This window comes from Tachypleus tridentatus, chromosome 2 (genome assembly GCF_004210375.1).
Source record: "Tachypleus tridentatus isolate NWPU-2018 chromosome 2, ASM421037v1, whole genome shotgun sequence".
Taxonomy (NCBI): Eukaryota; Metazoa; Arthropoda; class Merostomata; order Xiphosura; family Limulidae; genus Tachypleus; species Tachypleus tridentatus.
In genome coordinates, this window is record NC_134826.1 from 77124293 (window position 1) to 77141321 (window position 17029).

At 33.9% G+C, this 17029-nt stretch overlaps 1 protein-coding gene across 4 annotated transcripts in view; it reads right to left on the reverse strand.

The window, feature by feature from the left end:
• The window catches only part of MICU3 (Mitochondrial calcium uptake 3), a 101234-nt gene that overhangs the window by 53027 nt on the left and 31178 nt on the right, over nt 1-17029 (reverse strand). For all 4 annotated transcript variants that reach the window (XM_076488652.1, XM_076488651.1, XM_076488654.1 and 1 more), the window contains exon 4: nt 15545-15592. In XM_076488652.1, the coding sequence (XP_076344767.1) occupies nt 15545-15592 (48 nt within the window). The remainder of the gene's footprint in view (nt 1-15544; nt 15593-17029) is intronic.

A 17029-nucleotide genomic window follows, 5' to 3' on the forward strand; every position in this document is an offset into this window, starting at 1 on the left:
TGCCCCTGTCAATGGTAACACTAAATAATAACTACCTACTGAACAAGTTAAAATGATGAATATGTGAGTATTTACTCTTATTTGAAAACTAGACTGTTACTAGATGATTCCATTTCAGTTACAGACACTAAGAAAAACCAAACACCATGCCTTAAATGACAATGTTCTTTATTACACAAAAATGGTTTCTAGTAATGATAAATTCAGACCATTTATTCTCAAAATCCACCAGTGTTAACCAAATTGCATGACCATTCTACATCTAGTCATCTAGGTCTAAAAGCAATAAACAAAATGTCCAAACATAGTTATTGGCTTGGTACAAGAAAATGATATGAAAAATTGTGTTGTCTTGTCATGTTTCTCCAACTGCTAAATTTGATTCAAAGTGGCCAGCTGGATTTATGTAAACCACTACCCTAATGAAACTTGGTGAGATGATAGGAGTAGACATTGTAAGACTTTACCCAAATCTAATACAGGAAATATAGTTACTTGTTAGTTGTAACAAGGTTATTTTAGTAAATGCATTAAATTATATCCTCTCAAACATATAACTGCAAACATAGCTATGAAAAAATAAGTAATGAATATTTGTGCAGGTATGATTCCAAAGGCTCTTGGCATTCAATAATGGGCCAATATTTGTAGATATGATTCCAAAGACTCTTGCATTCAATAACAGACCAATATTTGTCTCTCTTTTGATGGATGAAACTTCTAAAGTTATTGGAATTAAACAAATTACAACTCCACATCATCCTCAGTCTAACATTAATGAAAGAGTAAATAGAAATACATGTAGAAGGATATCTGCTTACATTGAAAAACCCATCAGATTTGGGTTAGTCATTTATGCAAATTTCCTCTAGTCATTAAAACTTCTATTCACAAGTCTACAGTTTACACACCAGTTAAACTTCATTTAGGATAATAGGTTTTCCTTCCTTGGAATCAACTGATGAAATATTCAACAATACCTCAAACCACAGAAACAGCAAAATTACAAGATGTCCTACAAGAAAGCAAGATCAAATGTTGAAAAGGCTCAGAAGTAACAAGCCTACAACTGTAAGAGACATCCAGACACATTTAAAGTAGCTCATTTAGCATTATTAAGGACTCAACCTTTACCTTCTTCAGTAAATAATTTTACTGCAAAATTTGTGGCAAGGTGGAATGGATCTTTGAAAGTTACAAAGTATGCTGCTGTATTAGTGTACAAGTTAAAAGATCATAGGTTAGGTGCAGTTATAGGACAATTTCATTTTCTAATATAGACATATCTATATTTCCCCAATTAAAATTCTCAATATCAAAAAAAAATAGTATTATTTCTAGACAGTTGCAGCAAAAAAAAAAAAAAAAAAGAGTTGAAGGTTGTTTCTCCAAAAGACAAAAGACTTCTGCTGGTGTATCCACTTTCATTTTTCAACAGATCTTGCTCATAACTTACCTCTGTCTCCTCCTAAAATGGCAGTGAGTCAACATCACAGAATTGATTTATATACTTAGCTGGTCTTTAAACTATTAATATTCAAGTAATCTGAACCAGAGCTTGAAGCTAGAAATTCAAATACATGAATTCCATTTTCCTTCCAAGATATATTTACTAAAATTGGAAAGAATTTATGAGCCATGATGTTAACATAAATAAAGAGGTAATTAAAAGTAAAAATATAAGAATTAAGATCTTTAATCATCTTAAAGTGATTAAGGTCATCACTTCATTTTTCTAAGGAGAAAGGAATGCAAGATAAAAAAGTTTTTCTTTTTTCTTTGTTATGGCTTTGTTTATCATTCATCTATTTTTTTCCATAATGACAAGAAAATCCACTTGTAAAGAAATATGTATATGTAAAAATGGCTGCTACAGGTTGAGAAAATTTTTTATGTAGAGGAGCGAACAACATTTTGACCTTCTTCAGTCATCTATTTTTTCTTCTCATCATTTAATTTAGTATATCTATGAATTTTTAGTTACAATGAAATTCAAAACCATCTACTAGCTCATCATGTTTGAGTAAACATGTATGCATTACGAAACTGACACTAGCTTCCCTAGCAGTGACCTATAGATATTAATGTAGTAAAAGATCATACAAGTTTATGCTCACAAGATGTATTCTCATGACCTAAGCAGCGAATAAATACCCTACCATTAGCTTTGCAAACAAACTGAATCATGAGATAGTTTGTGAATGACAGAACTAACACATTATTGTGCTTTGTCACTTGATAATTTTTAGTAGAAAGGTGTTTTTGGAATATTGTTGTTTTCATAGAATAACTTTTTTCTTCCTTCTGCTTTTATTTTCTAATTCTATTATTTTGAAGAATATTAATACTGATATTTATGTTATATTCATTAACATTTGTATCAAGTCCTTCATAGGTACATGATTAATAACTGTATTTTTTGTTAAGTGCTAAATCTTATTCCAAGTATTATTACAGTTTAATAAGTTGTTTTTTGGTTGAACCCTGGTTGTAGCAGCATGTTATTTTAGACTTACAAGGGAATGCCACACTAGGGGTCTGGTCTGACTTAACAATACAGTATTTCATTATTTTTGATCCCATATTAATCTTCAAAGACACAGAAACCTTATCTCAGCCCTAATCAATTGTAAAAAAGATCATTAACTAGCCAGTAAGTCTGTTACACTTTGTTGTGAACATTTTATTTGTTTACTAGTGTCAACTTGTATTTCCTTTGCTATTTGTGTTAATTTCATTCTCTCCATAACATTTTTGGAACATGTGTTTTGTAGATACTTGAACTAGTGTAATGAAAATCAATGTATTTAAATATCATAGTCACTACACATAACCAAATCAGTGATGTCGAAAAAACCCACTTGTAGAGAAATATATATGCAAAAATGGCTCGTTTGGGTTGAGAAAATATTTTACATAGAAGAGCGAACAACATTTTGACCTTCTATGTAAAATATTTTCTCAACCCAAACGAGCCGTTTTTGCATATATATAACCAAATCAGTTTAGTATACTCAGAAACCGAGAATTCTTCTTCTCAGCAAGAAAAATTTGAGGAATGATTTTCATAAGGGAAAGCACTGATGAAGTGCATGAACCAAAGAGTCATCTCACCCATAAGATTCCTCACTGAGGGACTGTGTAATGGGTTACCATGAACAAAGTTGGCAGAAGCTGTTTAAATGATCCCACCTTAACAACAGGCACTGAACAGAGACTGTGGAAAACCTTTGAAATAACAAAGGTTATTTCACTCTTAAAGTGTGCCTCTCATTGGGAGAGGAACATATGTGGGAGACCAAATTACCTCTGAACTAGGTATACAAATTATCTAAGTGTTACAAATAGGTGTCACATACATGGAAGAAAAATAGAAGGTTGGTTGGTTGGTTTAGTGTTTTATGGTGCAAAGCAACTAGACTATCTGTGCCAAACATCTGGTAAAAAGTTAAAATTAAAGTAAAATTAGTAAAATTCATGAAATAAAATTAAGGTAAAACAAAACAAAGTTTAAATTTAAAAAAATATAAATGGCATTAAAACCAATTATTACATCTAGTCTACAGCAGTAAGAGAAAAGCTACAATAATACAAGTTGTAAAGGACTTTCTGTAGTATAATTGTAATTATCATAACTCACCAGGAAGACTAACAGGTAAATTCAAAAACCACTGTTAGTCACCTGAATTTGACCTTTCCAAGTCCTGATTTTGAGTTATTTGACATTGTGGCCATTTTCATAAAGAAAGTAAAGTAATAAAAGTTTCAAAGGACCTGTAGCAAAATTTTAATTATAACTCACCAGGATGACTAACAGGTAGTTCAAACAGCAGCATTAGTCACTTGAAGTTGGCCTTTCCAGTCCTAGTTTCGAGTTAATTGACACTACTGCCATTTTCTAATTGCAAATCAAACTAGACTGACATTGATTCTTAAAAGTGAATCACATTAAAAAGGTATAATGTATAAATTAAAAAACTTAAATAGCATTAAAAAGAATAATGGCCTTTAAAAAACTAATAACATTTCTTAGGTGGACAGTGTCACTATTGCCAATAACACAGTCTAAAATTACGGATAAACCTTGGGGCAGAACATGTTTAAAATGGTGCTGTCATTGAAAATCATAACAGCTAGATGATAAAATGTGACTTATTGTGACCTGAGTGTTACACAGACAACACATTGGTGCATCAGTCCCAGATAAAAAAAAATTATGAGTTAAAAAACTATGGCCAATGTGTAGTCTAATTAGAACAGCTTCCTCTTTCCGATCCTTATGGAAGCAAGACGGCCAAAGTCCAATAGAGGGTTTTATTTGGAAAAGTTTGTTTTCACATTGCTCACTCTAAGTTGACTGCCTACTGGCATGAAGCCAAGCTTTGAATGCAGTTCCATGTATGGAACAGGCACAGTAGTGATAATGCCAGAGAAGACAGATTTAGCAGCAGTGTTTACAAGCTCATTCCTACAAATACCAACATGAACAACAAAAACTGCATAGAAGTACATGTTAAAGAGAAATGGGCCAGTCAGTTTTGAATATCAGCGAAAACAGGGTGTGAACTAATGTGAAGCGATTCCAGGCCAGCAAAGAACTAATCAGTCAGTATAAATAGTGAAATTTGAGTAATGCTTACCTTCTACATGATCCAGGGCAAGAGAAATGACATATGGTTAATCAGTGAACACAGAAGCTGCAGCAGGGATTCTGCACACAACCACCAAATCACAACAAGCCATAGCAGAGCCCATACAGTCACCTGATTTCATACCATCTGTATAAATAGGAATGGAATGATGGTTCGAAAGATGTGCAGCAAATAACAGACAGTATTTCCAATTAGGAGTGTCTGCTTTTCTCAGATAACTTAAAGATAGATCACCTTTGGGGACTGTAAGAAGCCATAATGGAATGGGCTGACCAGTGGATACAGCAATGTTATTCGAGGACAAACCCAATTCATCCAACTGCGCCCAGATAAAAAGGCCAAAAGGAGCAATGGCAGATCATATGTTCTGAAAAAATATGGCCCACTGAGGAAGGAAAACACAACCCCAGGTGGGATGCTTTGGTAAGGAAGCATATAGTAAAGACAGTTGCAAATGGCAAAGGTGCAAAGAAGGTTCATGAGACTCTGTGTATAAGCTCTGAATATCATCAACATCAGCACTTCCACAGAGGGGATGATGTCCATTAATATCCCCCAGGATTAAAAAGGGAGATGGCAAATGTTCAATGAGAGCATCATGGTCTGATTGATCATATATCTCTCCCAGCAAGAGGTAGAGAGAACAAACAGTGATGGTATGACCCAAGGAAACACGGATGGCTACGTCCTCCAAGGGTATGTCAAGTGGCAAAGACAGGATGGGCACATCCTGATCAAACAAAAATACCACCCTTCCATGCACTAGTCCATCACACACCCTGTCATTTCTGTACAAAGAAAACTGCCGAAAGGTGACTCTATTGACAGGTTTCAGAGATGTTTTCTGTAAGGAAAGACATACAGGATGGTAGGAAGCAATCAGTGCTTTGATGTCATCCAGTTCAGAACGTAAACCTTGACAGTTCCACTGTATCAAGGTGGCCATTTTTATTTATGTGTAGGCAAATTGGGTGGAGAGCTCTTCTGTTTTCGACCATGTCTAATTTCTTTAATGTCTTTATTTGAGGGAGGTCTATTGAATCCTGGATCGATTGGGTAGGTTTTTGCTGTTGGAAGAGAATTCCAGTGACTGAGAGCATGAATGAATGATCGTTTTGCATCTTGGGGTGGGAGAAGAAGATGTATCAGAAAAAATGCCTATACCCTGAACCAAAAGAAGTGGATCTTGGGGTTTGCTGAAATGTACGTTAGGGACAAAGATTGGTGTTGAAGTTTATTCTAAACTTGTTTAACCATGGAAGACAAAAGACTTTTCATTTGGTTTGAGAATGATTCTGTTGGAGACACAAAGAGATCCGTCTGCACTCCCACTGTAGTAGTGACACAAAGTGCAGCAGCATACGTCCGAGATGAAATGGTGGAGAGCAACTTTCGAGCCTCAGGGTAAGTAATGTTCTGAATCTCCTTCAAACTCTGCACCTCTTTTTCTTCCAACCATTTAAGGCAAGAATGAAAGTAGAATGGGTGAGAGCCATTGCAACTGATGCAATGAGGGTCTGTTTCATACTCATAAGCATTGTGGTCCTTGTCACAGAAAGAAGTGCACGTCAAGGTATCACGACATGATGTCTTTGAGTGACCAAACCACTGATACTGAAAAAATCTGAGAGGGTTTGGAATGTATGGCCATTCTCTGTAATTAAGATAACCTGCCTTCATGGTGGCAGGTGGATGTGGTGATGTAAAATGTCAGAATGAGGACATTGGTTGGCATCATAATTCCATCTTTGCGAATGGAGATACGCCTCACTGCAGAAACTCCTTGGGTGGAGAAACCAGCGAGAATCTCTGACTTGGGGATGTTCTTCAAATCCCTCTCAACAATAGCTCCTCGTAATGAATTCAAAGTAGCATGAGGTGTAACCTCGATAGTTATATCCCCAATCTCTTTTGAATGCAAGAGGAGTTCACTGTGTTGAGATGTGGATGTTTCCACGAATATGGAGAGCCAGGAAGCCCTCTAGTCTCTTCTTAATGAAAAAGGAGACATCTACCCTAAAGGTTTGTCTGAAAGAGAATGTAGTATAAGAAAATAAGGTGCAACAGGTGTTACAGATGTTGAAGGTTGCTGCTCAAAATCTTCATGACTATGGACTGTTTTTTCACTATTTTATTTAAGTTTTTATTTGAAGGATCCATAATAAAAAAAAGGAATATTGAAGTACCCTCTGACCCCACCAACCATGGAGCCCTATGAGGGGATGAACTACAATGCCAAACAAGGACACTGCAGCAACACCAGGGTTTTGTGAGCACTATACCCAAACACCAGCATCAGATACAATGTCCACAACACCTGTTGAGAACATCCAGCTCTGGGACTTGGTTGACCCTAGCCCAAGTGGACCAACCAACTGACCAAAGAGGGCCACCCCAAGGCCACCCATCTACAGGAATTCAAAGCCAAAGTGGTATGTTAGGGTTGGACCCCTCAACCACTGGGATCCTCTCTTCCCTTTCATGGGTCATCACGCATTGCAAATACAATGTGGATGTTTAGATCCCAGAGGAGGTAAACCAAAAGAACAAAACCTTCCCTGGGAGGTCCCCTCATCACATACAGATATCCACACCAAGGGGCCTTGGGCTAAAACAGTCCAGAATAGATATAATAATGAAGCAAATGTTTCACAAGGAAAATCTGCTAATGACCTTGATGAATCCCCATCTCTAGTGTGCAACACTAGCCATCAGTATATAGATTGCTCAGGTTGCAGAGCAGACCTATCATGGGATGCCAAATCACAGTTTTTAGGATATGACACAAAACCTGGAATAAAAGCCAAGGAAGGCTAGTTGACAGGCTCATCAGTTTGCTGTGATAAACAAGTTCACACAATCTCCTATAGACACTGACTGGAAGTGGAATCCTGATGTAATGAGAAAGATATGAGAGACAATGGAGGATCAGAAAAGAAGCAGATATAGTCCATACAACAAAATCTAAATCACCAATAGATTGGAAGTGAACTTTCAATACAAGTAAACAAAACAAGCCAAATGTGTTCCCATTTGACTGAAAATTGCCTAATAGTCACCAGAACTGCTGGCAAAAATGATCACAATGTCAAGACACACAATAAAACATTGTATCTCTAGTCGTAGACACAGTCAAAGGATGGAAGCATGCAGGACAGGAAGTGGATACTGGAATAGGCACAGTAGCAGAGTAAGACAAATAAGCAACCAATGAAGAAAGAATTGAGCATAGTCTCAGATTCCAAACAGAAATGTCCCTAAGACATGTGCCCAGCAATGATCAGTTCAAATTCTCTTTGTTAACATGAAGACGACGTAAGAAGGTTGAAACATTGTTCTGTACTTTGTTTTAATTAAAAGTTTTAATACCCATACCAGTCATCTTGGGAATACATTTTTACTTCAAATGGGTTTTTCATCATCACCAGTGCAGGAAAAGAACACAATTAAAAATGTCTGCACTAAACAACGACCTAATCTTGAAGTAATAATTTGGTAGAATCAAATACTCATAAGCATCAGGAGGGTATGTCACACTCCTAGTGGTGAAGAGTTATTGCATGATAATTTATATACAAAAACACAGCTTAGAGCATACAAAAGAACTTTTCATGTAGAGGACAGCACTGAACAAGAAAAAAGAAAAGCTACATATGCAAGGGAAAATAAGATAATGTTTCAGAATTTAGCATCGTTAATCCTACATAAACTTATCACTGACCGATAAAGAAGTATTCCCTGTGAAAAATAGCCATTAGGTGAATTTTTATGTCTTCTATGTTTGTGTTGTTTTTATTTTTTATTACTTATTTATTTTTGTTGCCATAGGAATGAATCAATCACCTCCTTAAGAAACTGGAGAATGGTACCTTGAAGAAGATGAATCCTATAAGCTGATAAGAGTATAGTGTGATGTAAGCAGTGAAACACAAACGTGTGGATTTGTTTACATCCCCATCTACATTTAGAGGACATCAACAGTAAGAACAGCAATAAAAAACTTTAAGGGAGTTACAATTAATAAGACAAAAGCGTCTTCTAGCATGGAGGAAAAGACAAGTCAGACTCATCAATGAGGAAGGAAATAAAGATTGAGTAACAGAGGGATTCCATGGCTGGAAAAGATTTGGATTTCCTTTAAATGTTGATGTGTGAGTGAGGTAACATTATGTAGCTTATACAAGAAAATGGAGACAAAAGATGCCTGAACAGCCTCATAAAGAAGAAATTCAAGGAAGGTTGATTAGGGAAAACATCCAATCGTCCTTCCAGGAAGCACAAATCTATGGAAGGAAATAAAATCAACTACTTCCTGTGTAAGAGTTGTATAATACTAAAATAATAGAATAGCATGTACTGCATGCTAAAAGAAGAAGATACATCTTCTTAAAATAATGCTACAAGAAAAAGGTTGCTCAAAATTCATATACTTTTAAAAGTTCCAAGAACTAAATAGAGGTTCAATTCTGAAAAAAGAACTATATGACGAGAAAACAACAGAACTGAAAGGCTCTGAAAACGCCATTAGGTATTGAGAAAGAGTTGGTTGCAAAAAGACAATGAGTTGTCAACAAACTTCACTGGACTCAGCAATCACAAATTGTTAGATTACACTTGAAGGCAGGTAAAAACAGGAAATGAGATGAGGAAGATTCAAATGACCTAGAGAAAGGAAGTGGCAGATAGATGAGTATCAAGAAACATCCACTTATGCTGAAAAAATTTGATTGTTGACAAAGGTGACCTTCAAGATGAAAGACTTTGGGGCTACTGGATTATCAAGAGGTAATGGAGTGGAAAACATAACTGAGCAGGCCAACAAGAAGTAATGAAAAAAAACCCAACAAATAATTTGGACACAGCAACCTTGAAATAAGTTGAAAATATTGGCAAGCATCAAGATGAATACACACAAAATAGTAACAAATACACTCAAACACCACACATAGTATATAAGGACATCTCTGATGGTAAAGTACAGTACAGGCAATAAAGCCAACTTGTCACCAAGATAAAAGCATTGATATAAGGTATAAGGCAGGCTACAACCAAATTTTGTTATGGATATGGGCCCAAGAAAGGTTGGTTGTTTGGCATTTTATGGTGCAAAGCAACAAAACTATTTGCACTAAACTACAGGTAAAAAAGCTGCAAGTAAAATACAATAAAATGTATTTGCACAAAAAGCTTGCACAGGTAAAAAACTAAAAATACAAGTTGAACAGTGTCAACATCACCATTGGCAGTGACAAACAACAGGGGTGAACTCTTGGAAAATGCATGTTATGGTGCCCCTTCTCATGTTCATAGCAATGACTCAAAAGCAAAATGTGGGTAATTGTGACCACAGTGTCACAAAGACCAGATACAGGCAGATAAGTACCACATGTCAGAAAATGATGTATTAAAAATTTGACAACTGCATAGCCTAGAAAAGACAACTTCCTCACATCAATCCTTACAGAAACAAGGTGGCCAAACAACAACAGATAGTTTGATCTGGAAAAGCTTGTTATGAAGTTACTCATCCTAAATTGACTGCCAACTAGCACAAAGCCAAGCCTTGATCACAGGACCATAGTCCACGTAGAGTAGACAATCCAGAAAAATTGGATAGAAACAGAGGACATAAAAAACTGAGCTAGTCATTTCTGAATGTTTAAGATAACAATGTAAGAACTGTCATTATGCAATTCCAGAGCCAGTAAAGGACTAAGAAAGTCTGTATAAATAGTATATTTGGTTACTGCACTATACTGAAACACCATTATCAGATACAATGTCCACAACACCCACTGAGAATGTACAAAATTAATACATACTTCACCATAGCCCAACAGAACCAGCTGACTGAGCATGAGGAACCACCCCAAGGCCACCCATCTGCAGGAATTCAAGGCCAAAGTGATATGTTAAAGTGCCACCAATATAAACTGACCCATTAATCACACCCCTCAATCACTAAGAATCCCTTCCCCCCTTTCACAGGATGCCATATAAGGCTAACACATGGGTGGATGTTTGGATCCAAAAGAAAGTAAACTGAAGATACAGAAACTTCCCTGGAAATTCCACTCACCGTGTAAAGGAAGCCACCTCGAGGGGCTCAATGGAGGAGATATAATATTAAAATGAGTATTGGCATATCAAGTAATGGAAGAGATGAGAGTGAAACTGTCAAAATGTATCGCAATAAGAAATCTAGACAGACATGACAAGATGGTAGCAAACACATTGAAGTGACAATATCTTGAGGAAAACAATGTGCAGAGACTGATTCTCCAGTAGGTGAAATACTGGAATGGTTAAGATGTTCAGAAAAGTATCCTGACCAGAGAAGCATTCATGAAGAGATAAAAGTCCAGATTAGGTGGGGGGAAAGAGATAAATTCAGAATTGAGTTGGATTAATCACACCATCATGAAAGTGGGAGGTGAAAAAGTAGAAGCAGAAAAATTAAAGAAGTCAGTAAATAATGGGCATATTTTAATCAAGTACCAGAAGTAATTTGTGATGACAAGAAACCCACTTGAAGTAAAACTTTATTCTCAAGACAGCTGGTATGGGTATTACCGTGTTTCTCCGATAATAAGACCTACCCATAAAATAAGACCTAGTGTGACTTTTGGGGATAGTTTTAATATAAGCCCTACCCTTAAAATAAGCCCTAGTTAAGAGTGGCAGGAAGAGGAAAGAAATAAAAAAAAAAAATTAATTTATTAATTAGTTTAATAGTTAGTTAATTAGTTTGTTTAAGTATTAATCAGTTAGTTTAATAGTTTAATAATAGTTTATTTTAAATGGTTAATTTAATAGTTTTACTTTGTAACTTCATTTTTTTAATATATCAAAATAAGACATCCCCCAAAAATAAGCCCTTGTGTCATATTTTGGAGTGAAAATTAATATAAGCCCTGTCTTATTTTCGGAGAAACACGGTAGTACTTAAAATAAAGTACAGAACAATATTTCAACCTTCTTAGGTCATCTTCAGGTTAACAAAGAGACAGTTTGCAACTGACTGTTGCCAGGCAGGTATTAGGGTTGAGAATGTAAATGGGTACAAGATTGTAAGGAGCACTGCACTTAGATGTTAGGTTATTAATTAATACAGGTATAAAGTTGTCCCTTTATATTGGTTTGAGTTATTGTATAAATAAAGCTTCTTTAATTTTGCATTTGTTTATATTTGTTTCCTTACTTAGACATCAGGGAAAAAAATAACATTTGGAAAACAACTTATAACAAAACACAATATTCCAATAAACACCGAATTTATTCAAAAACCAGGTACAAAACTAAAGTTCGTCCTATGTAAAAACTACACTGACAAACACAACACCAACATTATTTATAAAATACAATGTGATAACTGCCATGACTTCTATATTGAAAAAAAAACAGAAATATGGAAATAATCAGATTCAAAGAACACAAAAAAAAACTGCTTCACGTGTTTTTGAGCACTGCAAATATAAACAAATTCAAAATCAAAGAAGCCTTACTTACATGACAACTAAAGCCAAAACTAAACCAATATAAAGAAACACCTTTATGCCTATACTAAGTAATAACCTAACATATATGCAACACCCACCTACAATACCGTACCTGTTTACACTCTCATTCCTATGACGTGGCCAGCAATGGTCAGTTGCCAAGTCTCTCTTTGTTAACTTGAAAATAACCAAAGAAGGTCAAAATGTTGTTCTGTACTTCATTTTAATTAAAGTGCTAATACCTATACCAGCCATCTTGTGAATACAAAAGTACCAGAAGCAAAAGAAGGGAAGGTAAACTGTCAAGTCAAGGAAAATAATGGACTACTGAGAGGCTAGAGAACCCCCAAAAGAGGTAGAACCTCGTATGTAGGAAGAAAAGGATAGAAAAGTCCTTGGAAAGGTATTGGAAAAAAAACTGAGCTCACTCAGTAACCAAGTGGATAAAGAACCTCAAATGAATTAAATACTGAATCAAAGTCAGTATATCTCTTGAGAGCTAGTTGAAAACAGATGAGGCTTGAGCTCTGAAATACAGAGGAAACCCCTTTTAATCATCTCCAACTCAACTGTACCTTGGAAAAGTTTCAATAATTTCACACCACAACATTATATCAATTTAGCTACTGGTTATACTTATACCAGCTGTAACATGATTTCAATGCCTATATAATTATAAATGCACAATCATATATTTTTTTTTACTGTATTTAAGTTTTGAATAAAACAAGTCCTGCCTTAATGATAACTATCACTGTTTACATTATGTCACTACTCAGTACCTTGATGGCTGGGTACAGCATTTTGAACTGTATTTTGAGCTGCATGTTTCACCCACATCAATGGGCTCATAACAAGGTATGGAAGTATCAAGTTTTCTGTGATGTTTGACAGTAATCACTCCTCTTAACATTTTCCTGTGATGAGCTGTGTTAGTACTATAATCCAAAAAAAAGGTGTTAGGCATGTGGCTAATTTGACAAAAATATTTAGCCAGAGCAGTTAGCACACATTTATTGAAGTGACTGTATTTATGCCAGTTTTAACCTTTATTAAATTGCTCTTTTTTAACCCTTAAAACTGGCATAAATGAATCCATACTAACTGCTATGGCTAAATATTTTTGTCAAGTTAGCTGCATACCTAACACCTTTTTTTTTTTTGACCATAGTACTAACACAGCTTATCACATGAAAATGAACACCTGTAAAACTGAAATCAAAAACAAAAAGACTATTTCAAATTGTTAAACATAGCAGGTGTTAAATTCTAGACATCATAATCTCCTAAACCACTGAATTCCATAAAAATGAAAAATAGGTCAATTGGCCTAAACAAACCAAGGAGGATCAGAGAATAACGTAAAAAAAGAGAGAATACTCTCAGAAAAATGCCCTCAGGTCAATAAAAAACTATTTTAATCACAAATTGGAAAGATAAACGTCTTAGATAAACTACCAATAAAGAGCAAGGCATTATATGAGGTACGAAAAATGAAACCACTTGATCATTCACTGAGCCTCAGTAAAAGGTGTGAAATTCAATTCAATGAGGAACTGACAAGACACTGATCTTATTTGAATAACATTCAATGTGGGAGTGTACATTAGTGCCTGAGCAAGACATTACAAAAGGTGTCAGACAAAGTGCAGATATTGAGGAAAGAAAGAAAACCAAACAAACAATAAACATGATCAACATCCACATAAAATGAATCTCTCAAAATGAGATCACTGAGAAGAATTAATCTAAAACAAAAATATAAATTAGCATTACATACCTTGCAAAACATTAAGTTCCCTATAAGCAGGGTAGGCTTGAAAAAAGAGGGGATAAAAAAACAAAAGCAAAATTATCCACACTTAACTAAAGGCTTGCCAAAGGAAATATATTTCTCAAATTAATTTCCTTTAACATAAGTAAAAAATGGATTTTTTTTTGTTTTTTACTTATAAAAAAAAATAAAGGTCACGGCATTGATGGAAACAAAATCAGAAATATTTCATGAAAAGGCCCAGAAGACAAGTTGCATTACTGAACTTATAAAACAGTGAAATATTATATAACATATTGAAAAAAGATTATTATATAATTTCAAACAACAAACAAGGTTAACACCACCAGAGCTTAAATGGGCAATAACGTAATATGAATGTTAACAAGTGAGATTACACAAGATCACTCAAGGTGAAAATGTGACATTTGACAGTGGATTCAGGTATGTTCTATTTCAAATATTTAAAAATACAAAAACAAGTTGGATCGATGGAACTGACTGTCAGGCAGTCTAGTACAGGTACATGAAATGTCATCAAAAGATGCAACAAAAAAATTGAATGTGATAGTTAAAGATAAACTTTATAAGCAGATAAGAATAAATCAATATCTGAATCAAACATTCATGCTCATGAGATGTTTATATTCAGATATTTGGGTAAGTTTTTAAGCTGTAATAAAGTTCAATTTCAGAGTGACAACTTGATTATTCATAACTGCATTTTATTCTAAATTGACTATAAAAAAATTACTTATCCAAAAAAATAAAAAAATAAATTGCAATTATAATTTACAGTTACTGTATTGAAAAGGAAACATGTTCATTTGCAGAAATTAAGAATCTCATAAGAGATCCACAAATATACATATATATATTAATGTGCAGTGTTTGTGAAGATAGCATCATCTATAAAAATAAAATACTAAAATTCTCACACTTAATCTCGTAACTTTCTGAATTTATATTTTTACATCAGAACAGGCATGAAAGAAATGATCATTTTTATTATTTTCCCAATATCTTCTTGCAAGCACCTACTTCTCTACAACTTTACCATTTTATACAATCTTCCCTGAAGCTACTTATGTATTCTTTAGCAAAAAAAATACAATTCTTACACTCAGAAGAATATAAACAGACAAATGTTCTGTATTTTCCCACCAGCAAATTTTATTAAAATATACATTTTGTAATCATGCTGTATGCATTATTCTTCACTCCTAACTTGTTTATTAATAATGACATTAGAAAAAAACTTTAGCAAAATTTCTCCCTGCCATTCAACACCTTTTAGAGTTAGGCCTCTACATTTGTTTTAAAGATTATATAACAACTTTAGTTTTAAAAAGATGTCTAAGAGCTAAATCATGTACCTTTCAACTCATTTTACCCAGTTCACATTTTAAATACCTCAAACAGTACATGCATGTTTCAGACATTTTAGAGGAGGAAATATTCTTTTGATTGCTAGCAGGGTAATTAGAGATGAATATAATTACATATACCTAACATCATAATTGTACAGACAATTACAAAATTGACAAACTAGTCATCTCATATGCTGAAATGGGATCATGATACTTAATGCTACGAGTACAAAGTTGCATAATACTTACTAGTTAGCACAGAGAGAAGAAACAAGTATTCGGTGTAAGATATGATACCTGTATGGAGAAGATAAAATGTATTTATCAAAAGAAAACTAAAGTTGCATATAATTCTTATTCAAATTAGAAAATACTTACATACACAAGCTAATAAAAAGTACAAAAATAAATTATTCATAAACATATCTAGTCTATAAACTCCTCCTTCACACAAAATGAAATCATCCCTTCCCTGTAGAACTTAATATACTTTTAAGAAATACAACATAAACAATATATAATCTCTGAAGCCTTAAAGCATTATTTTAGCTTATAATGGTGAAACTTACCAAAAAGAAGATTAACAATTTTATTTGAAACCAAAGACCTGCAATGGTTTTACTTCTTCAATTTTTACACATTGTATAGTAATTCCATTATGCTGAATCTGATAAAACACATTTTTCTCCATCATAGACAGATCTTTCACAAAATTTCACATGTTCTTTTACATAAGTGAATCATTTTCATTAACATTTAGTCAACTTTTTATGCTTAAAATTTTGACAACAGCTGGCTGTAGACTTCTCCAGACCAATTGCAATGAGAGAATCTTATAAATCATCCTATATCTCAAAAATAATAATAAAACAATCATTGTGGTAAAGAAAATCATAATTTGATCCAAGTAAGAGTTTTTGTTGTTTTTCCTGATTAGTAAAAAACCCTTGCAATAGAAAATAAATTAATATTATTTTTGAAATCTGTAAAGTTGAATTATAAAAAAATCCATTACAAAAACCAAAAAACTTGTATCAAGTTTAAATTTGCAAACCTATGTAATAAATAGCCACCTCTCCCAACTGTTCTAACTTTTTGCAGAAATGTGCAAGCAAACATTCATTTTTGGATTTACTGACTAAAGCATTAAGTGTTATCTCACCTATATGGGAAATCCTAGTTTAACAATGAACATATTTTTAGTCCTTGCATAGCTACTTTATAAATGCAAGTTTTACTTAAGATTACAGATCAGGTAGGAAAAACTTATCTTCTTTTAAATTATCACCAAGAATTGGCCCATGATAATGTAGCTGGGATATGAGCAAGGACAAAATGAGTTGAATTACCTTAGCACAGTCTGATCACATATATTTTCTTGTCCTTTGCTCTAGCAACTGTTAATTATTTTAGAAACATTAAACTCCATACAAGTTTATATATAGTTATGAATTTGTTATGATAAGCTGTTCATAATACGTTTTTAAGCAGAAAATTTATGGAACTTTGTTGTGTTATTGCTAATAAAAATTGTTTTTTTATTTTATTCAACAATTCAATCTAGTCTCTATTTCATTGAAATCAAGTATGACTTAGTTACTTTATTAACTTATCCTGTTAGCCTTCCTATTATTATGGAACTTAAGTTTATCTATAAATACTATAGATGACTAGTTCAACCATAAACAACTACAAGAGCTTTTATTATCAAGTCTTTATTCAAGAGTTATATTT